General features: G+C 35.9%; 1 protein-coding gene across 6 annotated transcripts in view; it reads left to right on the top strand.

Annotated features, from left to right (window-relative positions):
* DMXL2 (Dmx like 2) overlaps window positions 1–26,993 on the top strand; it is a 162,644-nt gene that overhangs the window by 132,409 nt on the left and 3,242 nt on the right. For 3 of the 6 annotated variants that reach the window (XM_067747025.1, XM_067747051.1, XM_067747059.1), the window contains 19 exons: window positions 81–1,159; window positions 1,564–1,755; window positions 3,765–3,841; window positions 5,612–5,742; window positions 7,582–7,830; window positions 10,756–10,934; window positions 14,630–14,760; window positions 15,254–15,339; window positions 15,770–15,971; window positions 17,064–17,181; window positions 20,455–20,517; window positions 21,633–21,719; window positions 21,804–21,925; window positions 23,064–23,202; window positions 23,863–23,923; window positions 24,057–24,184; window positions 24,739–24,816; window positions 25,610–25,701; window positions 26,408–26,460. In XM_067747025.1, coding sequence (XP_067603126.1) covers window positions 81–1,159; window positions 1,564–1,755; window positions 3,765–3,841; window positions 5,612–5,742; window positions 7,582–7,830; window positions 10,756–10,934; window positions 14,630–14,760; window positions 15,254–15,339; window positions 15,770–15,971; window positions 17,064–17,181; window positions 20,455–20,517; window positions 21,633–21,719; window positions 21,804–21,925; window positions 23,064–23,202; window positions 23,863–23,923; window positions 24,057–24,184; window positions 24,739–24,816; window positions 25,610–25,701; window positions 26,408–26,460 — 3,267 coding nt within the window. The remainder of the gene's footprint in view (window positions 1–80; window positions 1,160–1,563; window positions 1,756–3,764; window positions 3,842–5,611; window positions 5,743–7,581; window positions 7,831–10,755; window positions 10,935–14,629; window positions 14,761–15,253; window positions 15,340–15,769; window positions 15,972–17,063; window positions 17,182–20,454; window positions 20,518–21,632; window positions 21,720–21,803; window positions 21,926–23,063; window positions 23,203–23,862; window positions 23,924–24,056; window positions 24,185–24,738; window positions 24,817–25,609; window positions 25,702–26,407; window positions 26,461–26,993) is intronic. The other 3 variants (XM_067747035.1, XM_067747048.1, XM_067747046.1) reach the window with 3 other exon arrangements.

The raw sequence follows: 26,993 nt of genomic DNA, 5'->3' as shown, positions 1-26,993 counted from the left end.
TGCTGACATATTTTCTTCTTTTGTAATATAATTACAAGTTAACATAATACCTTGTGATTGTATCTGTTTGATTTCTGTAGTTATCAAATCTTGTAACCCAGTGGTGTTTAGTTTCTACAACTACCTTCGAACTCATCCTTTGCTTATTCGAAGAAACCTTGCCTCCCCTGAAGGAACTTTGGCAACCTTAGGTCTCAAAACGGAGAAGAACTTTGTTGATAAAATTAATCTCATAGAAAGAAAATTATTCTTTACTACAGCAAATGCTCATTTTAAAGTTGGATGTCCTGTTTTAGCCTTGGAGGTACTCTCCAAAATTCCAAAAGTTACCAAAGTGTCTGCCTTACCTTCAGACAAAGATCAGCCTGACTTCATTTCTAAAAAGACGGACGATGTACCTTCAGAATCAAAAACTCTGAGTGATGGTGATAGAAGTTCTGGAATTGATTGGTCAAACGTAACTTCATCACAGATTGACTGGAGTCAGCCAATAGTAAAAGTTGAAGAGGAACCTCTTACTCTTGATTGGGGTGAAGAGCACGATGGTGCCTTAGAAGAAGAGGAAGAAGATGCTGTCGGTTTAGTAATGAAAAGTACAGATGTCAGGGAAAAAGATAGACAAGAAGATCGGGAAGCCCCAGACCCTAATGTGTTATTGACTCCTCAGGAAGAGGATTGCCTGGAAGGTGATTCTGAAGTTGATGTGATTGCTGAACAACTAAAATTCAGAGCTTGTTTAAAGATCCTTATGACTGAACTAAGAACTTTGGCTACAGGTTATGAAGTAGATGGTGGAAAACTCAGATTTCAACTCTATAACTGGCTTGAAAAGGAAATTGCTGCCTTGCATGAGATATGTAATCATGAATCAGTTATTAAAGAATATGCCAGTAAAATGTATTCCACAGTAGAGAGTGATATTCTGCATCAGGAAGAAATGGTGGACAAACCAGGTATTGGTTCCTATGAGTGGCACCAAATAGAAAGGCGGAGACTACAGGCTAAACGAGAGCATGCGGAAAGACGGAAGTTGTGGTTGCAGAAGAACCAAGATCTCCTCAGAGTGTTTCTTAGTTACTGTAGCCTTCATGGGGCCCAAGGTGGTGGTCTGGCCTCTGTAAGGATGGAACTCAAATTTTTGCTACAAGAATCACAGCAGGTATTGACTTTACTTTTGTTTTCAATCTTGGTTATTTTAATAATTTCAGTAACTTTCATTTATAGTTGTAAAGCTCTTTTTACTGGTTAATGTTAATGTGATTAGCTCCTCTATTCATAGGAGGCACATATTTACACTCTGCATGGGTCTTTTTAGACAAAAGTTTTGGTAATTAGGAGTAGGCTAAAAGCTTGAGAGCACAGCTGTTGTCAAACTCATCTTTACATCTTCTGCATCTAAGCATAGGACCTGGTATGCAATCAGTTTTTGTAGAATAAGTGAGCAAGCACATTAACATATTGCTTTTACTCAGATGTTTACTGCCAGTATTTTTATCATATAACTATTAATTGCTTTTTTTGTCCTTCATTTTAACTACGGAAAAAATAATCTATCACTCACAGGAAACTACAGTGAAGCAGCTCCAGTCTCCACTACCACTGCCTACCACCCTACCTCTGCTTTCAGCAAGTATTGCTTCAACAAAAACAGTCATAGCTAATCCTGTATTGTACTTAAATAATCACATCCATGATATACTTTACACTATTGTTCAGATGAAAACACCACCTCATCCCAGTATTGAAGATGTGAAGGTAATGCAGAGTTTATGATCATTTGGTATTGTACATACTGAGAAGGTAAATGTGTTATACTTGTCTTCCAATTTGAACTTAGAAGAAATATTTTACAGTACTCTTATCTGCTACCTTCTCAGTCGGACTAGTTCAAGACCATTTGTCCAATGAATGTAATTTGAAAGTAAGCATTCTTGAAATTCTCCCATTTGCCACAGCTTGGATGGAGTTTAAGCTAAGTGAAGTAAGTCGGACAGAAAGAAAAATACCATATGTTATCACTTAGATGTGGAATCTAAAAAATGAAACAAATGACTGTATAGAACAAAACAGAAACAGACTTCCAGACATAGAGAACAAACCAGTGGTTACCAAAGTGTGTGTGTGTGTGTGTGTGTGGGGGGCACATTATGGGTAGGGAAGTTAAGCGATACAAACTACTATAAGCATAAAATAGACAAGCAACAAGGATATATTGTACAGCTCAGGGAAATAGAGCCATTATTTTGTAATAACTTTAAAGGGGAGGATAATCTATAAAAATATTGAACCACTGTGCTGTATACCTGAAATTAATATGATAGTTTCTTCTTACTTGTGGAAAAGTTATTATCTTCCTTTAAGACAGGCAAATACTTTTTTGGTAATAAAATTCATTTTCTAGACAGTATTCTTGCCAGATATTCCTTTGGATTCTCCATCTCCTTTAAATGAATCATTAAGTAGAAATATTTATAACTGTTTGCTTAGATGCCAGGATATTATGAAAATACAAGTGCAGGGGGGTATCTTTGAGAGAACCATGATTGATTAGAAATAGTCCCAGAGAAAGTACCCTCATTACTGTCTCCCTGATGACTGTGTTTTGTTGGAGGCTGTGGAATAGTTTGGGGCAATTAGAGTTTTGGCAGAGTTACTACCCCAAATTAAAACTATATCCTATGGTGAAAACTTAAAAATGGATAGATTCTAAGAAACAGTAGGGAGTGTGGCAGGATCTGGAGAGATGATTAGACTTCCACTGTGCTAGCCTAAGTGTATTTGTACTGTACTTTTTCCAATTCCAGTGGCTGATGTCAGTTCAGGTCCCCAATATTTTTATTTTTAATTTTTTTGTTTGAAAGGCACATTCAATCTCTGGTAGTACATTCTTCTGAAGGACCCAAGGTTTACTGGTCATATCATCCTATTAGAGACTTCTAATCCATAGCATGAATTAATCTGTATCAGTATTTTAGCAGAGATTACTTAAATTATTTGATAGGTGAATATGGAAATGCAGAAAATGCATTCAATGCATATAAGCTCTAAGTAAACATTTCTAGTTCCTAGAAATTTGGATAAGCTTTCAAAAAGTATGAAACTATTTCTAAGATCCTTTCAAATTTTAAGATTGTGTGAGTCTCAAAATGCTGATTCAGTGTGGCATTGTAGGATGTGGTTTTTATATTATATTGATCATTTTTAAACTTTCAAAATTTAAAATTCTAAGACTGCATTACTTCTAAGTACTAAGTGGGTTACTTGCTTTCTGGAAAATTAAGCATTTCAGACAGTGATTGATATACTTTCTAAACATTTAATTCATTCTTACTGATAAGATCAAGTTTTTAGTTTCATCAAGGAGAAGTTTTCATAAGGCAACTTTAAATAAAAGCTCTAAAAATTCTAAGCTGATTTTGGTTCTGCTTTTTTTGAGTATTACTACTTAGGCTATTCATTAGCAGGCTAGGACACAGTCCCAGCAATGTGAACGTTGGCACTTTGCTTAGGGCCTGCTAAGTGGCAGGCTCACGGTAATAAATATTTGATAAAGATGCATATGAACCAGTTAGCTTTGTTGTGAGCATGGATATTGAATTGGATGAGTTTTATTTTAGAAGCTTTAAGGTAGAGTTAGTAGTCTCATGTAGGACCTAGTTTTATTTACGATATTGCTAGTTTCCTGGGTATTTTCTGATTTTTAACATACTACTGTTGTGTAGAAATGTTAGTACAAAATGTAATTGTGGCTGTTTTGGTTTTAGGTGCACACACTTCATTCACTAGCAGCATCACTTTCTGCATCAATTTACCAAGCATTATGTGACAGTCATAGCTACAGGTAAAAAAAAAAAAAAAAAGTACCTAAATAGTATTAATACAGCAAAAGCATTAAACTGTTCCAGAGTTATATTAAAGTTCTGCTTCCTAGGGACTGAAAAATCCTCAAATATGACCACCATGTGTACTTTAATAGATGAGAATGGGAAATAAAATAATTATTTGTTTAGTTTAGCTATTACCTAGTAACAAGAGACATATAGAAAATGACAAATAGTAAAGGAAAATTATCATCACCATCTTTTTTTGTTTGTTTGTTTTCAAAAAAAGAAGTGTTCACTATCCAAAGTAATTTATGATATGAAGTTTTCTTATTTTTTCCCCCTTAGGAACTATTCCTTTTAGTGTTAGATTAGTTTCTGTTTGTTTGGTTTTCAGTTGAAAGAGGAAGAACTTTTGAAAAATGAGAAAGTACATTCCTGTCATTGAACTATTAAAATCTATTTTACTTACCCATTTCTGTATGTCTTTAGAAGTGATATCAATATATGTAATGGTTTGAATTTTTGTTAAATGTCTAATTGCCTTCATCAGTGTATACTCTGTATTTTAATGACTAGGGCAGTATAAGTAGTAAGAAATTGAATCACTTGGAAAGATGACCTAGATTTAAATGGATTGTATTAATAAATGAAAAGTTTGTAATATAAGTAGAATCACATTAAATTTATATTACACATATATCTAGATTTTTTTCTTATAAATTCAGCAGCCTCTTGTGGGAAGATTTGTTATTGCATAGGGAATTACTCTTCCAAAATGGCCTGTTCTCTGATGTTAGCCTAATAAGGCCATGTCTAAGTAACTACAAAAACTTAAAAATGTAAATAAGTGAAAAAGAGTTTGTTTGGTTGACTGTGGTCATCTTTTTTTTTTTTTTTTTTTTTTCCTTTTTGGTACGCGGGCCTCTCACTATTGGGGCCCCTCCCGCTGCGGAGCACAGGCTCCGGACGCGCAGGCCCAGCGGCCATGGCTCAGCGGCCATGGCTCTCGGGCCCAGCCACTCCGCGGCATGCGGGACCCTCCCGGACCGGGGCACAAACCCGTGTCCCCTGCATCGGCAGGCGGACTCCCAACCACTGCGCCACCAGGGAAGCCCTGTGGTCATCTTAATGATCAAAGACAACTTGTTTGATATCAGTCACTGCTTAAAATGGCGCCAGATAAGAATCCAAATAAATTTTGTTTAAATGTGTATTTTCTAGTTTTTAGGCTGTGGTTGACTCTCCAGGGAGTCAGATTTATTTTCTTCTTTTGTACTTCCCCCACTCCATAAAGATGAGGGAAGTAAATATTTGGGCACATTTGGCTTTAGGACTAGGTATTTCTAAAATAGGATTCTTCAGATTTTAGTTGATGTTTTAATTCAGAGTTGAGCTTGCACGACTTTACAGAACTAAGAAATGCAACAAAATAGTGCCCTGAAACTTTCTGATATATCTTAGTACCATCAGTAGTCTCCTTACAGCAGACTTTAAAAAAAATACAAATAAGTGAATATAGAAAAGATTTTTAAGTATTAGGTGGCATTTGGAAAAGGTTTTAATGACTAAATGTCATCTGCCTAAATAGAAAATTTGGTATTTTGTTTTAAAAAGCTATCGATAAATATTTGTAACTAATTTAAAGAACTTTCTGAAATAAGTTTTTATTAGAACAGTGAACTCAGTTTTAAGAGTTTTGTTTTAGTTATCTAAAATAAATACGTATAGGGTATAATTGCTTGTTACCTCTATTAAGACCATAAATAACTGAACCCTATTTGTTTTAGCAGTCAGACAGAAGGGAACCAGTTTACAGGAATGGCTTATCAAGGACTTCTTTTAAGTGATCGTCGAAGGCTAAGGACAGAAAGCATTGAAGAACATGCAACACCAAATTCTTCTCCTGCTCAATGGCCTGGTGAGAATCTGAGTGGTGTTTTTTGTTTGTTTGTTTTTTAATCTTCTATTTGGCAACTCCTTTTTACAAAGCTACCAACTGGTTTCCTGATTGTTGTTGTTTGTGGATTTGGTGAATAGTTTTTTATTTGTTTGTTTTTGATGATGTTTTCTGCCATGGATTAGGAATTCTTAAGTACTGTAATGTTGTCTGAAGACTCAGAAAGTTAAGGCTTCAAAAACCAGCTGTGTTGACCAGCATAGAAAAGCAAGGTTTAACATCCTTCGCAAGGGTGAGCACGTCATGTTTCTTATCCTTAGACATCCCGAATTAGAATCTTAGAGAGCCAGTATCACAGAGCTTTTTTTCACAGATACATCAGAATACAGTTATTCTCAAGAGTGTAGATGTATGTTAGGAAAGGAGTGACCATTCTGTGGCACATATATTATGGTGTCTGCCAGTCCTCTTCCTCCGGTTGGCTCTTTCTCACTCTCCATAACAGTTATTTCAAACCTTCTCCACTCTCTTAATAAATGTACTTTCCTCGTCTGCCACGTCATTTAATTTTTGCTCTACTTGCCTTATAACTCTGTGGTTGCATGTTAATGATCATTGTGAAGAGTGCAGTAGAAGGAAGTGACGGACTCCAAGTGTGTATTTAAAATTCATTTATGCATAAGTTTCTCAAAACATATTGTTGTCGTTTTGGTATTTTATTGAAATAATTTCAGACTTAACAAAAGTTTCAAAAATGGTACAAACAATTCTTGTGTAACCTTCACCCGGATTCCCCAAACAGTGACATTTTACCATACTTGCTTTGTCATTCACTCCTCCTCTCTCACTCACTTATTGTGTGTCCGTGTGAATATATACTTTTTTCTGAAATATTTGAGGGTAAGTTGCAGACATGATGCCCCTTTACATCTAAATATATCAGTTTATCTTTCCTAAAAACAGACATTCTCTTATTGTACATAACCATAGCACTGTTATCAAATTCAGCATCTTAATATTGATACAATACTGCCCTCTAATCTATAGATTTTTTGACAATTTCACCTGTTGTCCCACTAAGGTCTTCCATGTAACATTTAGTTGTATTGTCTCATGAATCTCCTCTAATATGTATTCCTCCTTCTTTCTTTGTCTCTCATGACACTGACACTTTTGAAGAGCACTAGCCTATTATTTTTTAGTGTCCCTCCATTTGGGTTTTTCTGATGTCTTCTTAATATTAGATTCAGGTTATGAAGAGAGATTGTACCCTTCTCGGTGTAAAATATCAAGAGGCACATGATGCCACTTGGTCCCATCACTGGTGCCATTAACTGTGATCACTTCGTACGGTAGTTTCTGCCAGATTTCTCCTTTGTAAAGTTACTTTCTTTTCCTTTGCAATTAGTGAGTATCTTTTGAAGAGAATGTTTGAGATTGTGTAAAATATCATACTTTTACCCACTAATTATAGCATCCAGTGATGACTCCTGACTGAATCAGATATTACTGTGGGGATTACGAGATGGTGATTTTCTAATTCTATCCATCTTTCTACGTATTAGTTGAAACTGTTCTGTAAGGAAGAGCTTTCTCTTCTCTTCTTTTAATTTGTTTATTCACTCATTTATTATATCAGTAGGGATGAATGGATTCTTATTTTATTCTATAGCTTATAAACCATTCCTATCATTTTGTTGCTCAAATTATGGAGATATATATATCTCCATGTGTATATATTCACACTATATATATAGTATAATATAGATACATAATTTCCGTTAAACTGCAGATTTGGATTTTTTTTCCTTCTGGAGCTTTACGCTGATAGACTTCTTATAATATTATATACCCTTACAGGTGTGAGTTCACTTATTAATCTCTTGAGTTCAGCCCAAGATGAAGACCAGCCAAAATTGAACATTTTGTTGTGTGAAGCCGTTGTTGCTGTGTACTTAAGTTTATTGATACATGCTCTTGCCACAAATTCCTCCAATGAATTATTTCGACTTGCAGCCCACCCATTAAACAATCGAATGTGGGCTGCTGTTTTTGGGGGAGGTATAAAACTTGTTGTGAAGCCTCAAAGACAATCCGAAAATATTTCAGGTAAGATAAATTTGATACCAATAAGGTATGTAAATGTAAATAGTTTCCAATGTGAAAGTAAAAGATTTTTTTTAATGTTTTAAGAACTTTTATTTTGAAAATCACTGATGTTTAAGGTATAATCACTCTTGTTAGGGTAATAAATAACTAAACTTATGTTAGAATAAAGAATATAGTTTCAGTTTAACATTTTTTGGTAAACCAGGATAAATTTGAGGAGGATAAAAAAGAAAAAAGGAAAGGTAATGGTAAGCAAGGAGACAATGTTAAGGAATAAGGTCATGGAAAAAGGATAGTTTTTAATTAGAGAAAGATTTAAATAAATCCTCATAATCTTTACAGAGTATACCAGTAGTTGACTTCAGATTAAGTTTATGGTAATAGACAAGAAGGCTGTTCCAATCATGCACATGGTTTTTAAATTCCATTTTCTGTCCTCTTTTTTCTTTCTTATGGACCAAAATAGATTTTTTAGCCCACTTTTTTAGGTGGTAGGATGGTAAGATATAGACTGATGCCACGGGAAAGGTTTACACCTTGGCGCTGAAACACAGAAATTGTCTGTCTTAATTCATCCTTAGAAATGGTCATATTACAGATGAGGAGTTAGTGGCACAGAGAGTTTAAATGGCACAGGTTCTAACCTGTGTCTTTACTGCCCAAGATCACATCAGATGGATAGGTTCCTACGTAAGTCAGAGTAAGGTAGGCCGTCTTATCGACTTGCGTTTTCTCCACTCCCGTTGCATGTGGATGACTCTTAATTTCCATCTTCCTACCTACTTGTAGTCCACTGTAAATTTAGAAGTTTTCCTCCCAAATTACTTCTTTTCTCTTCCTGAGTTTTCTATTATTTTTTCATGGTAGGTAATACATTCATCAAATCATCATGCTTAAACCTCTGAGTACGTATTCATGTTTGCATTTACTTACACCTGCTCTATGCCAGGCTTTTGGGGTATGGGAGTGAGCAGAACAGACAAATCCCTTACCTTCATGAAGCTTACATCCAGTAGAGGTAAACACAATAAATTAGCAAGTGATACTATTTCAGGTATGGGAAGAACTACGATAAAAATAAAAGAGAGTGACTGGACAGAGAATTATGAGGGAAAGGGGATGGGAACAGTTTAGTTAGGGTGATCAGAAGACACATTTCTGATTAGATAGCATTTGAGCAGAGTCCTAAGGAAGTTGGGAATCAGATCGTGCTGATATCTGGGGCCAGAGCATTTCAGGCAGACGGAGCAGTGAGTGCAAAAGTCATGAGGTAGGACTAGTTTGACCTTTTCCAGGAACTACAGTGGAGGCCAGAATGGCTATCCTGATTCAGGGGAGTGTGGTCAGAGATGAGGTAAGATAAGTAACTGGGGCCAAGGTCATTGAGGGTTTCATGGGTCATGTAAAACTATCGTTGTTGTTCTAAAGAAAGATAGGAAACTACTGGAGGGCTTTAAGCAGAGGAGTGACATAATCTGATTTAGGTTTTCAAAAGACCCACTCTAACTGCTATGTGGAGAATAGACTGTGAAAGAATAAAAGTAGGGAGGCTATGTGGGAGGCTCTGGGAATAGCCCACTTAAAAGATAATTGTGGATTACCATCAAGAGTGAATGGATAAACAAAATGTGGTATATAAGTACAATGGAGTGTGATTCAGCTGTAAAAAAAGAATGAAGTATTAACACATGCTATATAGCTAGCATGAACCTCAAAAATATTATGCTGAGTGAAAGAAGCCAGGCACAAAAAGTCACACATTGCATGCTTCCATTTATATGAAATATTCAGAATAGGTAAAGCCATAGAGACAGAAAGCATACTGGTGGTTGCAGTGGGCTAGAGGGAGGGAGGAGTGGGGAGTGACTGCTTAATGGGTATAGGGTTTTCATTTGGGGTAGTGAGAATGCTTTGCAGCTAGATAGGGATGGTGGTCACACAACAGTGTGAATGTACTAAATGCCACTGAATTGTACGCTTTAAAATGGTTAATTTTATGTAAATTTCACCTTAGTTAAAAAAAAGATAAAAGTGGTTTAGCCTAGTGATGGACAGAGTGAAAAGTGGTCATATTCATCAAAGAGAACTTGAGATAGAATTATCATTTTCTATGACGGAGAGCTTCAGAAGAGGGCCAGGTTGACTTCTTTCTGGTTCTCTCATATCCAATTAGTTCTGAGTCCTTTTGATATTTCTTTTATGTATTTCTCATATCTAATACTTCCTCTAGGTCTTTACCACCCACCATACTAGTTCAGGTCCTTCTTGTGTCAGATTCTTCCACCTTCCTCTCTAATTGATCCTGCAGACTATACCTCATCCTGTGCCTAGTTCAAGACACTTTCATGAGAATTGCCCATAGGATGAGCTCCCAGCTTCCTATCCACAGGCTTGTCCCACCCTAACTCCAGACTGTCGTTGTTATTCCCCTCCCTGACACCTGTCTAGCAAAAGAAGTTTACTCCTCATTTAGCCAAACCTTTGGTCATTCATTTCTGGTGTCAACTTCCTCTTTACACAGTGAGCTTCTGCTTTTCTTTTAAGGCATGCTTTACATCCTACATATTCATTCAATGAATCTTTCTTGAACAACACAGCCAGAAATAATCACTCAAGCACTCTTTGTACTATTTGTTGAATATATCATTTATTTAATACACTGTATATAGAATCGCTTGAATTCTTATTCTATATAGCACATAGGCTGCTTCATTGCAAGTTAATCTTTTATACTCTATCCTCATCTGCATCTCTGCCATGATTGTTGGAAAACTGATGCAGTAACTAGAAAAGTTTAGAAGCACAGATGTAAGTAATTTAGTCTACACTGAAAACATGGCAAGAGTAGGATGAAAAGAAAGGTTAACTCTTTGAATTAATAATGGAAAATAAGGCCAGTTTTTTTTTTTTTCTATCTTTATTCAGCACCTCCTGTTCCTTCTGAAGACATAGATAAACACCGCAGGAGGTTTAACATGCGAATGCTGGTTCCTGGAAGACCTGTAAAGGATGCTACCCCACCACCAGTGCCTGCAGAAAGACCATCTTACAAAGAAAAGTTTATTCCTCCTGAACTCAGTATGTGGGATTATTTTGTTGCCAAGGTAAGGGGCGTGAGGAATGCAAGCTTTATGTGTGTCTGTTTTATTAACTCTTATGTTTGCATCACATAGGAATGACGGGGCAGCTTCTGGGCTGAATCACCATAGTTTTAGGCATTAATCTCTCAACTCCAGAAACTGAATAATCATTCAGGAATGATCAGATACTTGAAATGGACCAGACAAATTAAAATCATACGGGACTTAGGTATAAACCAAAAGTTAATTAACCTTTAATCAGCATCATCCTTTTCTAGGAACTGGAATACCTGTATCTACCATCTAACTTCCCTTCTTCTGCTTATCAGTAGTTCCCTTGGTCAGCATGAAATTAGAGCAGAAGGAGATGGATGGGTATTTGAGGGTTTCGTGAGACCATGGGTTTCATGAGGCCCCATGACATATCTCTGTTTCTCCAAAGCAGAGAAAACTTTTCTGGGGATCAGAATACTCATCGTGACTAGATCCAACATAGTCCCATTTTGTACCGTGTTGGGTGTGTGCTTTTCTGCACTTTGTTTTTTCAAGCACATCACCTTCTATTGATAGGTTTCCTTCTTTACCTGTGTTCCCTCTTTACATGTGTTTCATTTATACTTCTTCCCACTCCCCAGATTGGTTGGAAGCAAATCCAAACATCATGAAATTCCATTCATAAATATTTCACCATTTATTTTTTAAAAAGAAGGATTTTGAACCAGTACCACACTAGCATTATCACACACACACCACACACACCATACACACCGCACACACCACACATACATACACAATTCCTTAATATCATTAAGTATCCAGAGAGTGTTCACATTTTTCCCCATTACACCTTAAATGTTTTTGAACAGTTGGTTTGTTAAATCAGGGTCCAAAATAAGATTCACACATTGCAATTGGTTGATATGTCTTAAGTTTCTTTTAATCTATAAGTTCAACCTCCATCTCTCTTTGTTAAATTTACCCCCCTCCCCATTTTTTGCCCCCAAATTTGTCCTTTAAAATTTCTCAGTGGCTTTTGCTGATGGCATCCCCATGTTTGGTCTTCTGACCTTGTTCCCCTGATTTGTTTTTCTGTAAAGTGAAAGTTAAACTTAGAGGCTTTATCAGATTCCATTCTGATTGGATAGGGAAAGGGGAGTACAGGATTACTTCATAGGTGGTTTTGTGTATTTCCATCAGGAAACTCTCTTTTTGAGATGTTAGTTGATGATTTTTGCCTAAGTCCATTATTTTAAATTTAGGGTAGTTTTAAAATTATGATAATGATATCTTCTCATGTAGTCTTCATTTATTTGCTGGAATACTTTCTTCCATCAATCTATTTGGTTATCCTGAATTACATTTTGAAAGAGAAAGACAGGATAAGTGCTTTATTCTTTGCTTCTTGTGCCAGTTTTCAAAGTGATGAGTTGATTCTCTAGCATCCTTCAGAGGAAGCAGTGAACTTTGTTTTGTTATTAGTTTTGTTATATTATGGATTTAAACGTATTTTATGTATTTTAATCCAGTACAGTTATTATTCTTATGGATGTTCAGATTGTCCCATCTTTGCCGATGAGAGCCTCTTCCAGTTGGCTCCTGAATCTTTTTGAGAACTCTTCCAATAGTCTTTGAGTTTCTTTTCTTTCTAGTTTAAGTCATTCTAGGCTAATTTTGCATGTTTCCTGCCCCAGAGTGGGAGCAACCTCCAAAGAACCTGGTTCCTTTTTGTGGGAAATTCTAATTTAGAAACCACAAGTGGGTATATGGGTGCTCATTGTCACTGGGTTTGTCATTGTTTCTAGGTACATATCATTTCTAATGACCAAATAACTATTCAGCTTGATGAGTATACTGTAGTTTACATAACCATTTGCCTATCAGTATTTGCTGTATTTATTTTTTCATTTTTATAAATAATGCTGAGATTAGTATCTTTTTAGATAAGCCTTGTTCACATTCTGATTATTTCAGATACATATCTGAAATATATATATATATTTATATATATATCTTCAGATTACTGATTTATACTCCCTTGAGAATAGTGAGCATGCATCTGACTTTACCCTCATTAAGTATTCCTTTTTCATTTTTGTTAATTTGATTAAATAATTTTTATTTCCTATTAATGATATCAAAAAATGTTAATGAACCTATTGCCATTAGGTTTTCTACTGTGAGGAATTGACTGTTCATGTTCTGAACAAAGTTATCTATTGGAATTGTAATGTTTTTCCTTACTTTTAATGAACTCTTTATTTTTAAGGATATTAACAATTTACCTTACTTGTGATACCTTTTCCAGATTCTTTGCCTTTTAATTTTGTTTATGTTTTTGACATACAGAAGTTTTAAAAAGTTTATTTAGTCATGTCTATCCATACTTTTAAAAAATGATTTATTTGCCTTTTGTTTGTTTTTGACATACGGAAGTTTTAAAGTTTAGTCATGTCTGTCCATACTTTTAAAAAATGATTTGTTACATTGTTTTTAAGCAGAGAAAGTCCTTTCCACTAATAAATGTTTACTTTTGTTCTTCTCCTCCTTTGTTTCCTCCACCTTCTCTTCCGCCTCATCCTTTTTTTTAAATTTATTTATTTATTTTTGGCTATGTTGGGTCTTTGTTGCTGCGTGCAGGCTTTTCTCTAGTTGCTACAAGTGGTGGCTACTCTTTGTTGCGGTGCACAGGCTTCTCATTGCGGTGGCTTCTCTTGTTGTGGAGCACGGGCTCTAGGCACGCAGGCTTCAGTAGTTGCGGCACACGGGCTCAGTAGTTGTGGCTCATGGACTCTAGAGTGCAGGCTCAGTAGTTGTGGCACACAGGTTTAGTTGCTCCGCGGCATGTGGGATCTTCCCAGACCAGGGCTTGAACCTGGATTCTTAACCACTGCTCCACCAGGGAAGCCCATCTTCCTCCTAATTCTTTTTAACTTTTTAACTCTCTTTTTTTTAATTTCTAACTCTCCTGTTGATCTAAAATGAAGTGAAGATCAGACTTTAGTACCCTCTTTATCTTCTATTCTCACACTTATACTAGTTGTCCTTCCTTTCCTCCCAACGACGTAAGATGTTATATTTGTCATATATTAATTTCTTATTTATATACTCTTCTTGGACTATATTTTTCCACTTATCAATTGCTAGACTGCACTTACTTTAATTATTTATTTTAATATCCACTAAGAAATAGTATCTTTCACTTTAGAAAGATTTCTTAGCTAATCTTACCTATTATTTTCTTCCCTATGAACTTTACAATCATTGTCAAGTTTCAAAAAAGGAAAAGAAATCCCCATGGGGATTACCTAAAACCTGTAAATTAAAGAATGATAGTCTTTACGTGTTTCAGTCTCCTTATTTAGCTTTTAGAGGGATTTGTAATTTCCTTCACTGTAGCTCTTTCACAGTTTTCATAAAGTTTTTCCTTTGGTATTATGTTACTTAATACACCTTTTTTCTTCAGAGTTTTTGAACTAGTTATTGCTGATATATAAGAAAAAGACCATTGATTTAAAAAAAATATTTGTGTCGTATCTAGCTACTCAGTTATTTTATTGAATCTGAGAGTTTTAACCTGGTTTTCCTGACTTTCCTAGGTCGAGTATCATTTTCAAAAGAAAATTTTAGTTTAGGTTGACACCATTTAAAATGTTCAATATTAAGTTAGGATAAAAATAACCCAATTATACATTTAAAAATAACTTCACATTTTATTGCAGCCATTTCTCCCTTTGTCTGATAGTGGAGTTATATATGATTCTGATGAAAGCATTCATAGTGATGAAGAAGAAGATGATGCTTTTTTTTCAGATACACAGATACAGGAACACCAAGACCCTAACTCCTATAGGTAAATAAAGCTTTCCTCTTTTCTTTTTGTCTTTTCTTTTGTAGAAGTTCCTGATGTTACTAGTTTTAAGCAACATTACTATCATGAATTTATACAAGAACTGACCTATGTTCTCAGGTTAGGAATTCTGTACCTTTGAGGTACATTGCTAGATGGTAGAGTATTTCACATGCAGTTTCAAAGAATAGCTGGCACAAACATTTTTAGTGAGAAAAAATACATAATTTATTGATATGGTATTAAAATTCCATGTAGCTGTGTGGTAAATCTCTTTCCATTAGATATTTCAGATAGTGCAAGTATAATACATTGTTGCATACCTTTTATTTTCAGAGACTACAAAGGTACTCTTTTTTAATAGTAAGTTGTTAGAAAAAAACAGCTTTTTTTCTGGGTGGGAGATTGGGCCAAACAGTTGACAGGGATCATTACTATATTCTCATGATTTTATTTTTCAATTAAGGAGAGTTTTTTTATTTGTCCCTTTGAACAGCTGGGCTCTTCTACATTTGACAATGGTTAAGCTAGTACTTCACAATGTCAAGAATTTCTTTCCCATTGCTGGACTGGAATTCTCTGGTAAGTTTGGAATTTGAAAATTAATGTTATTAAATACAACAAATTATCATCAAGTTTCTCTTTACAAAATCCATATAAAAGAACATGTGGTACTAAAAATATACAGCATTGGAGATGTTATGAGGTCTTATTTATCTTAGGCTCCAGTCTGTGGTTTTAATTCATATGGCAAGAATCACTGACTACCTAGAAGGTTGGAAGAAAAACCAGGAAACCAGCGTGGAGAAGCTGAACATTTTCTTAGCTCATTTTAGGAAGCTGGTCTTCTGTTTTGTTCAAAGCATTAAATATCAAAATGGTGTTAGATTAACATTTTCAGATTTATTTGTACTTTCAGAAGTTTTGGCTCTAAGAATTTGGATCTTGTAAATATGTGGTGATGGTCAACATTTTTAATCAAAGTAAAATATCATATTCTATTACATTTTAGAGTTGCCTGTAACATCACCATTAGGTATTGCTGTGATTAAAAACTTGGAGAATTGGGAGCAGATCTTGCAAGAGAAAATGGATGAATTTGAAGGTCCTCCCCCCAACTATGTCAACACATATCCAACTGACCTTTCAGTAGGAGCTGGACCAGCTATTCTTCGAAATAAAGCAATGCTAGAACCTGAAAATACTCCATTCAAGTAAGAATTCTCTTACAATGGTAATGAGAGTGTAGCTTGGTTTAACCTTTTTGGAAGTCAGTTTGGCAAAATAATACGCCAGTAGCCTTCAAAACACTCATAACTTTGAACTTGCAATCCTGTTTCTAGCACTATATGCCAAGGAAACTATCAGAAATCTGGATAAAAAATTATTTTTCCCATATTACCTGTACTTCAAATAGACATACTAATTTTATAATCAGGACAAAACCTTTATTTTTGTCACCATTTTAGGAACTCTTAACAGAAATGTTTTGGGATAACAATCTACATATTCAAACAAGGTGCTACTGACCTTTTGTCAGTAATTTAATAGTAAACACATTAAGGTTTTTATTGCTGTTTTGATCTTCCATCTGTCCATCTAGGCCCCTTTTGATAAGCAGCATGCTTTTTTTGAGGCAGCCAGCCATGATTTAGAGTATTGCTCATAAGCTTGAAAGAGCAAGGCTTTTTTTTTTTTTTTTTTAGAGCAAGGCTTTAAATTTAGCTTGTTAGCTGTTAAAAATGAAATGTGGGACTTTATGTTCATTTATATTCATTGGTGATATGCTGTAACCAACAGAACCAACCTAAAGTATAATTTAAAAAGAGAATAATAAGGGCTTCCCTGGTGGCGCAGTGGTTGAGAGTCCACCTGCCGATGCAGGGGACACGGGTTCGTGCCCCGGTCCGGGAATATCCCACATGCCACGGAGCGGCTGGGCCCATGAGCCATGGCCGCTGAGCCTGCGCATCCGGAGCCTGTGCTCCGCAATGGGAGAGGCCACAACAGTGAGAGGCCCGCGTACCGCAAAAAAAAAAAAAAAAAAAGAGAATAATAAGAGATTCAATTGACTCTCAGCTCAACCTGTCCATTTAGAGAATCTGTAGAGAATTAATTACTAGATGAAGGAATGATCTGTAGAACTAAAAATTAAAAGTGAAATAAATTATAAAATTTTGTTGAGCTTAATGCTGTATCTTCTTTGCAATAATGGAGGTTTTAAAAAAATTATCTGCAAATAATGAAACATTTTCTATAGACTAAAATAGTGTGATATGTTGATTTTTTTTTTTTTTTTAAACTAGATCCCGGGATTCTTCTGCGCTTCCAGTCAAACGACTTTGGCATTTCCTTGTTAAACAAGAAGTACTTCAACAGACATTTATTAGATATATTTTCACTAAGAAAAGAAAGCAGAGTGAGGTATTTTAGAAAAAAATATTCTCTCTTTTAATTTTCATTTGTTTTCTTTAACGTTTCTAATGAAGCCAGCTTGATTTATTTGAAATTTACTTTTGGTTGGAACTTATTATCTTTCATACATCATAGGTAATAGTTTATCAAACTACAGAGAATTTTTTTTAAGATAAAAACGTACGATTTTTATTTCATAACAATGAAACAACATAGGTCTTTCGACAAATCCTGTATAGTCAGGTGAAAGTGGTTATGTCCTTTATAATATTTGCCTTTGGGCCTTTACATGTAATAAACATTGTGAGGGATGGTTTGGGGAATTTAGTATATAAATGAGTATACTCTATGTTATGATTCTCTGAATATCATTTAAATGAAAATACAGCATAACCCTTTAAAAGCATTTTTATTTATTTAGCATTTAGAAATGAACAGCATAAACTGTAGAATAATTTTGTGAGACAGATTAAACTACAGAAACACCAAATATGAGATGAAGGAAGTTGATTGCATTTACAAAGTGAGGCAGAGATTCTACATTGCATGGTGATTTTTAAGCTAAACATAAGTTAATAATGTAATGCCATACAGGGTTCAAGAAGAATCATGAATTTGAGAGAGTCACACTTTAGAACTTAAAACGATCTCTTCATTATAAAATGAGGGGTACACAGATGTTTTATATATAAGCATTTCAGTCCATTTGGCTATTTAATGAGGTAATGAGCAGTTTGGAGAGTAGAGTGTCAGATGTGATTAAAGATTGGCAACAAAAACTATGAGAAAAGAAAAATTAATTATATTTCACTTAGAAAAGTGAAAACCGAGAGGGACAGTCTATGTGGCTCAATTTCCCAAGGTTGCATATAGAACTGCTTCTCAAATGTTCTCCATACCTAGGGCAGCAGAACCGACCAGATTCGTTCTTTTCTTTCCACTACTCACCCACTTACCTGGATGGTCATTGTGGGCAGTCCTGTGAACAGTCATTTATTTTTTTCTGTAGATTTAAAAATTATGTACTTATGTGAGGAATTAGAGGAATGAACTGTAGAGATTCTTTTGTGTCTTATAAGCTTATTTGATAGGAAAAGACCCCAGTGGTATTGAAATTATTGATGTAGGGTTTTGTTAGGGGACTAAGAGCCAAATTCATTTCCTCTTTCGTTTAATACATTGCTTACTGCATTTCCTATAGTGATACTGAGTTCTATAAAATAAGATATAGAAATCTAAGAAATAGATTTAAGATAAAAGATACTTGCTCACTTAGGGCTCTGTTATTCACAGAAAGAGAGTTCATTGAAGGATCAATTTTCTGAGTTGTTAGTTCTTCAAATTACTAAACACAGTGATATGCTTTAATTATTCATAAGGTTTCTAGCAGTTTTGTTTTGTTAGCTTGTCAGAGCCTCAGAGTGCTATAGAAAGACTGGGTCTGGGTTGCTGGGACCCTCAGACTCTTGTCTTGCTCTTGAGGATCTGTTGTCTCCTTTCTCGTTTCCCTCTTCCTTAACCAAGTTTCTCCCCGATTCTGCCCCTTACCTCCCCTTCTTTATGCCCCTCCATTTCTGTGCTCTTGGGATCAGCAGCCCAAGCTGTGTGTTCTTTTCTATTTTTCTACCCGAAGAGGCTCTCCATGTACAGGGAGGTGGGACAGAGATAAACTGAACATTTCTTAAAATGCTGTGTAAGCGTTGGTTGGCTCCAGGAAGGGAAGTACATGGCTGGGAGTTTGGATGGAAGAATTTTTATCATGTACCCTTTTGTACCTTTGAATTTTAAATTATTGAATGAAATTAATATCTTGTTGCATGCAGTCCAATAAAACTTTCTGTTGATAATGGAAATTTATGTCTGTTCTGTACAGTATAGTAGTCACCAGCCACATGTGGTTATTGAGCACTTGAAGTGGGCTAATGTGACTGAGGAACTGAATTTTTTATTTTGTTTAAATTTAAAGCCATATGTGTTTAGTGGCTACTGTATTGAATAGCACATTATCTGCTGAAAAATGGTTTTCATTTACGAAAAAAAATTATGAAAACAATGTGAAAGCTCTTGAGGCAAAGTAAAATTGGTCACTTAGTTCAGAAATATGCAGAATTTATTAAAACTACCCATCTAATAAGAGTGTTTTATCTTTTTAGATTGTTAAATAGGATATTGGTGGTCAATAAATTTGGTAAATTCAGTGAATTGATTAATTAGCAAAACTGGCAAAATAATCCTAAGAATGCTAAAATTGGCTAATTTTTTAAAATTACCTAATAAAACTAAAATTCTGAGAAATGCTGAAATTTTAGGTGTATTCAGAAGAAGGTATTTTTACTGAGTATGTTAGAGAAGACTATTCCACAAAACAGCTTTTTGTGAAATGGATAAAATGTGGCAAACTTAGCCACTTGATTAAAGGCAAATAGGTTCTTCTGCAGTTTGGCTTTTGCTGAGTTGGCCCTTGCACACTTGTACCATTCCTTCAGTGTCAGCTGCAGCAGCCCTTGAGCAGTTGCACAAGGCATGGAGAATTGGGTCCTGTTGGCTGAAAGAGAAGCAGGCACTTCAGGAAGTATTGGTAGGAATATATTGCTCTGATCAAACCTTCAGAGGTTTCCACAGCACAGCAGAAATGATATTTCTGATTATAGCCATTCCTAATGGCCCTGTCATGAACCAGGAGCAAGTTATTTGTGTGATTTCTTTCCCATGCCTCATCTCATCAAACATTTACTTATAAGGAGAAAATCATAAGATTATGTATAGTGTAATGGTTGATGTGAATTTTAACCCTTGACTGTCTCTTCATGGATATATTCCTTATGAGTAAGAGTGAAATAATTATCAGTACTTTTAATCTGTGTTTAGAAAAAAATAGTTTTTATTTATTTGAAATAAACCCCTATAGGTTAGGAATCTATGTAGTAGAGGATACATCTGCTTATACAAGTAGGTTTTATTTGTAGAGACTAGAGTTTAAGTTAGAACTTCCAAGTTACATAACTGACATACAAATAATGAATTTTTATTTTGAAATTGCTTTTATATATGTAATACATTAATTTTGCCTGTTTTGCTTTGTGTTGTTTTTTCTGATGACATCACATTTTACTCAGTTTAATTTTTTTCTTGATGTGCTTTTAAATTTATTTTAAAGCTTGCAAATTCATTTTTACCATCTTTAAGTGATGGAGCAACCACTTCAGTTTGAAAACTTTCATTTCTTTTATAATTCCGTTTCATGCATGTGTTTTGTGTTTGTGACGGTGTGGTGTTGTTTAGTCTATAGAAGAACATGTGGAGCAGGTCAAACAAAACTGCATAGCAGAAGATTGCCACATCAAGGTAGTATTCCATGCTCTCGAATTTAGCTCATTCTTTAAAATTCAAGGAGCTAACCTCTCATCTCTGATACTAACCATGACCTGCCCAGCTGGCTAACTAGTCAGAGTGCTCACTGCTCCCACACACCTCACTGGCACAGGGTAGGAGATGCTCCACTGTGTCCAGCTTGATCTTTCTTGCCATTGGTTCTTCTCTTTCTTGCTTCCTTTTCGATCTTCAGTTCTGTCCCTTTTCCCCATCTATTCTTAAACATGATTGTTTTATCTTGCCTCTTTCTTGATTCTGCCTCTTCTTTTCTCCCCATCACCTTCAACTCTGAGCATTACACCTTCCTCTCATCAATCTCCATTACTTTTTTTTTTAATTAAAAAATATTTATTTATTTATGGCTGCATTGGGTCTTAGTTGCTGCGTGCGGGCTTTCTCTAGTCGCGGTGCGCAGGCTTCTCATTGTGGTGGCTTCTCTTGTTGCAGAGAACGGGCTCTAGGCATGCGGGCTTAGTAGTTGTGGCTTGCAGGCTCTAGAGCACAAGCTTAGTAGTTGTGGTGCACGGGCTTAGGTGCTCCACGGCGTGTGGGATCTTCCCGGACTGGGGCGTGAACCCGTGTCCCCTGCATTGGCAGGTGGATTCTTAACCACTGCGCCACCAGGGAAGCCCTCTTTCATTACTTTCTAACTGTTCTTGTATCCAACTTCTTATTCCTATCTCATCGCCCTTATTTAAAAATATTTAACTTCTTATGTGACTCCTTTGTCTTTCTGATTGTGTCTTTTTCTCTCACATTCTTACTGCTGTATCTTTGTGCACTTTTGGAAGAGATAAGAGACATTACTGTTATAAATACTAATGAAAATTATGTTAGCTATCTTTTGTGACAGTTACTCAGTATCCTGTAATCACAATGGAATTTTTGTAATTGGGGTGATTACAGGGCATCAGAGAATCTAAGCTAATTCCACAGCTAATTTTCAACACACTAAAATTACTGGTACTTTTTTTCTTGCTGCTGCTGCTACTGCTACATTTTCTTCTTCTTTTAAGTTTTGTGGGATGTACATATATCTGTATGGAGCTGTGCTGCGACAACTAAAACTGCTGACAAATGTCTTGTAGGTTGAAGCAGATCTGGGCTATCCAGGAGGAAAGGCAAAAATCATTCATAAGGAGTCAGATATGATCATGGCATTTTCTGTTAATAAGGTAAAATCTTCAGTAATTATAAAGAATGTAGTACTTTGTTTTAGTGAAATTGCTTAAATTATTGACTTTGCGTTTGCTTTACAGGCAAACTGTAATGAAATTGTTTTGGCTTCAACGCATGATGTACAAGAACTCGATATTACTTCTCTTCTGGCCTGTCAGTCATACATATGGATTGGAGAAGAATATGACAGAGAATCCAAAAGGTTTGCTTGCCTTATGTAATCAATTTTAAATGTAGTTTTCTTCAAAAAGAACCTATTAAGTGGTTATGCACTTGATTTCAGTTGTCTTGAAAACTATGTATTTCTTTGGTGAGGAGACAAACATAATTGGTTTAGCTGCCAATAAAGGGCTCTGCTTACATCAGTGTACAAATTACTCCTACTTCTTCCATTAGACCCTGAATTATTCATAATGTTTGAGTCAGAATAATCCCTGACACCAGAGCCTAATGCTAACAACTGCCACTTTGACATTTAACCCCAAAGAAATGTCAGAAGTTACACAATATTCAATAAATTCAGCTGATCTGGATAATTACCATAAAAAGCAGAATACACTAATATATTAATTAGACTGATTGATGAGTCACATCTACTGAGTAATTTTCAGTGTTTCTTCTTGATTATCTCTCTATAAGCACACCTATTTTTCAGATAAAAATGTAGCCAACTTTACTTTTCAGTAAAACTATGGACACTGCACCAAGAGTGCAGTAATGCTTTCCTATTTGGGGGTTTCTCCTCCATGTTTTCCGTCCCTCTTGCTTTTCTCCAGACTCTCGGAAATTTTATGTTCTGGGAGTGGTGCCATGATGGCCTCCCTCATTTCTGTTTCTGTCTCATTGGTATATAATACAACTAGGTTTCAGTCACACTTCAGAGTAGATGTAACCATGTAATATGATATGGCCCATCATAAAAATTACTTTAACATTTAATGTGATAATTAGCACCTAAGTTTAAGAAAACTTTTAACTCCAGTTTCTTTAAAATGTTTGAATTTTATAAATGGGGTCTCTGTACTTGAAGAGAACATACAGTCTTTTTCTATACAGGATAAAAAGAAAATCTGTGTTAAATACTTCAAACATTTGTTCTAATTTGTGCAGCAATAAAATTCTCCCGAACATTAGACTAAACTTATATTTTGCCTAAGGGGAAAAAGTTAACCAGTACTAAAACTGGTGATGATTAGGACTTGTACCTATGTTTTTATTATGGATATTGATGCTTTTTTTTAAAAATAAAGACTGTCCTTCAGATAGATAAAAAGCTCTGTAATTGGAATATGTGTTGAGAAAATGGAACTGTCACAGTAACACATGAATGTTTTCCACAGTTCAGATGATATTGATTATCGTGGTTCCACTACAACTCTTTATCAACCCAGTGCAACATCCCATTCAGCAAGTCAGGTGCATCCATCTTCATCTCTGCCGTGGCTGGGCAGTGGACAGACTAGCATTGGAGCTAGTGTGGTATGTTATTTACTATTAGGTATGGTTTCTGGATATGGACTCGCTCAAAAATAGGTTGAAATCACTTTGACATAGGAATGATGCTGAAGATCAGAGGCAGTGACCAGTTAGTATACCATAATAACGATAGCTAGCATGCTGTGGGTTTCTTTATGTCAGGTGCATGCTTTTTCTTATAACAACACTAAGTGGTTTTCATTTTATAGATGAGCAAACTGAGAGGCACAAAGTGGTAAAGCAGAGCTAGAGAGGAATTCATGTCTACTCTAAGTGTTTGAAAAATGCCATCAATAACATTGTTGTTAGTCACTGTAGTTAAAGGGGTCCCATTCTCATGTTCTGCTCTGAAGAATCTGGAGATACTCCTGACTGTCCTTAGGGAGGGGCACTTGGAGGAGAGCTCCCTTTACAACTAGATGAAGCAGCTTGGTATCTTCACAGTCCACACAGACCAGGGCACGCCAGTAAGTGACTGTGCTTTCCCAGACTGTTAGACAAGCGCCGTATATTTAGTGGGTCAGAAAATCCACAACAGGGTTTATTTTAGTAATAATCCAGTGTAAGAGAATAACTGTTATCAGAATTAGAGTTGGCCTGAATCATATCCTTCCTTATGTCTTCTGTGATGCAAAAGAAATTCATTTTTATCTTCTTTTAAAGCTTATGAAAAGGAATCTACATAATGTTAAGAGAATGACCTCCCACCCAGTCCATCAATACTGTGAGTATTTTATTTATGATCAAAGGACTGCAAGTGATCTCTATCATTTTGAAGTTGGCTTATAGAATGGGAAATGTTGGAACTCTTTCTTCAGCTTTGTTTCTTATTTTTTGCTTTTCCTTTTGCGTCTCAGATCTTACAGGTGCTCAGGATGGCAGTGTACGAATGTTTGAATGGACAAGACCTCAGCAGCTTGTCTGTTTCCGCCAAGCTGGCAATGCAAGAGTTACCAGATTATATTTCAATTCACAAGGCAACAAGGTTAGTTCCTGGGGGTTACTGCTAAACTTGTCCGAAAAGAACTGCAGATATTTATGAGTAAATAGCTAGTAAAACTAGACTTAAAAACAAATTCAGTCGCTCTGGATTTGAGTTGAGCAGGCAGTCTGATGGTGTCTGTTTATATAGCCCCTTGGCTCTCAAGAAAAGCATAAATCCACAGAATTTTGTGTGGATTAATTAATCATCTACTTACAGATACTACGTATTCTGTGAGGGTAAAGAATTCTGTTTCTGTTGAGTGCATTGATGGTGCCTGTGTGCAGAGTCAGGCACCTAAGAGCAACCTTCCAATTTCTTACTAAGTTCTGCTACAGATGTTTGGAGGAAAACAGTGAAATAGGCATGGAAAAGAATTTAAAAGGTGGCAGGTTATTTACAGTACTTGGGCTTTCTTGAGAACTACAGCAGCAGGAGCATAGGTATAGGCAGAATGTTGGTTAAGTGGGGACTGAGTGACTCTCCATTTCATAAATGATTTTACCTTCGATATGGCTACTCAGAAGCTGTGTTTAATATTTACGCCATTCTTACAGTGTGGTGTCGCAGACGGAGAGGGTTTCCTGAGTATCTGGCAAGTAAACCAAACTGCATCAAATCCCAAACCTTACATGGTAAGTATCACTCAGCATTCGCAGAGCACATATGGAGGCCACTTTGTTTGTGAAGTGTTTGTTTCAGACAGCGAGTCCCATTGGTGGATCTGTTGGGAAAGGGACCACTCTGTCCAGCAGCCACGGCCCAGCACCATCATTGCCCTAGTTTTAGACTGAAATGACTAAAACGCAAAAAACTTGCTTTTCACAGCTTGAAGGGTGACCATTATATTTGAAATTTTTAGGGGCCTTCTGTGTGTGTGGTCTTATTCAGGATACATTTTTATTACACTTTTATCTGTTTTGAAATCTCTGACTTCTTAGTGATAGAGTTTTATAGTGATTCGTTTTAGGTACTGTATTAAGAACCAGACAGGTTCCATGTATGCCAGTTTGCTCCAGAATGTTTCTTATTAGATTATAAAATAACCAATCCCAATAGGCCACTTCATCCATTAATCCAAATCATGTTAGAACACGTGGTGATGCAGAAAAGCATGTCTGCACTTGGAGGGTCGGGGGCACGGTGACGCTGGAAGGTTAAGTTCATGTACTTCGTGTTTTATTCCTTTGTTACATAATCTTTAATTCCATGTTTCTGCCAACTCTTCCAGTTTTAAAAAATTATTGGGTATTAGCCAAGTAACATGCATATGACAGCTAATCCTCTTATCACTTATTCTTTATTCTAGATTTTAAAAAGTGTTCTTAGGTCATGCATGTAGTATATGATTAGCAGAGCTGGGTGTGTGTACTGTACCACATTTTACTGGATTTTGAGATAACATCAGCTTGCACTTTGTTCCCATAGAGTTGGCAGTGCCACAGTAAAGCCACAAGTGACTTTGCATTTGTTACCTCTTCAAGTCTAGTTGCCACATCTGGACAGTCCAATGACAATAGGTAGGTTAACAGAGATGCAAAAAAGAAATAAGCATATTTTAGGCAGAAAGGTATTCTTGCTAGAAAGTATGGATTTCTGTTTAGTCAGGTTTTTCCACCTCAGGAATACAAAAACTTTGTTACATAATTCTTCAAGTAGTTTTCCTTACCAAAAAGAGAAAGACCAGAATTACTCCTAATGTAATCTACTAAAAAGTATGTGGAATTTTTATGTTAAAGCTATTTTTTTTTATTGCTGTTAATACTGTCAAGTTTTTGAGGCTCTGTAGCCATCATTCTCAACATTTTCTTTGCCTCAGATTGTTTTCATTGGCAACATGTGCCCATGAATAACACCTCTCATTTCCCTGCAGTGTTTACCCCCAAGGATATAGAAGTATCTCTTCTACTCAGGAAATCATGTCTCATTTTCCGTGGAGTGATAATGGAAAAGAGATAGGGCCGGGGGATGAGATGGAGCAGAGTCAGGTGGGACCATGTGAGACAGACCCTGTAGTTTGAAAATGATAAACTCTTGGAAGAGATATATCCCCAGTCCCAACCTCTACCCTCATCCTAGTTGAGAATCACTGCTTTATAAATGTGAGTGAACAAAACAACATAAGATTCAATCAGTAAAAATATTTGATGTAAAGACACAGTTTATCCCAGTGATGACTTAGAACAATTTGTTTATGATGTGTTTTTGTTATTGTTTCTTTATTAGAAATGTATGCCTCTGGGACACATTGATATCACCCGGAAACAGCCTCATTCATGGTAAGTGAGCTAAGTCTTTGATTTTCAGTACACTGTGAAAGAATGCTTTCCTGGTTTTATTTTAACCAGTAAATCCAGTGCGTGTTTATTCACGGGTTAAAAATGGAGATAGAGTGAATAAAATTCTAAAAGTTAACTAGAATATCTGGCTACCTTGCTGAGGTAAATATATATGGTCACAGAAACCCAGCTAGCCTAGAATAATCTTTGTGTTGTATTCCATTCAGAAAATATGGTATGGAGAGTGGCACTACTAACAAGGCTGCTGAAGAAATCAGTTGCAAAGTATTCCTTGAGCTCAACAGAAATGAGGTGGTATTTCAGAGAATTAAATCTGACTGTAAACTAAAAGTCAGCCTTATGATTAGAAATCTGAATAATGCCGTTTAAACATTATTCCTTTTAAGACAGTGTCTTCCACATCGCTGTCCTAAAGATCACTCTTTCACATAATGCCACCAAGTGCTCAAAGCTCTAGTAAGTTTGGGTTAAACATAGCTAGGAGGACTTTGTTACAAAAAAAACAAAAAAAA

This window comes from Pseudorca crassidens, chromosome 1 (assembly GCF_039906515.1).
Source record: "Pseudorca crassidens isolate mPseCra1 chromosome 1, mPseCra1.hap1, whole genome shotgun sequence".
In the NCBI taxonomy this organism is placed as follows: domain Eukaryota; kingdom Metazoa; phylum Chordata; class Mammalia; order Artiodactyla; family Delphinidae; genus Pseudorca; species Pseudorca crassidens.
The sequence above is the reverse complement of the archived record's forward strand: the minus strand, read 5'-3'. Positions and strand labels throughout refer to the sequence as shown.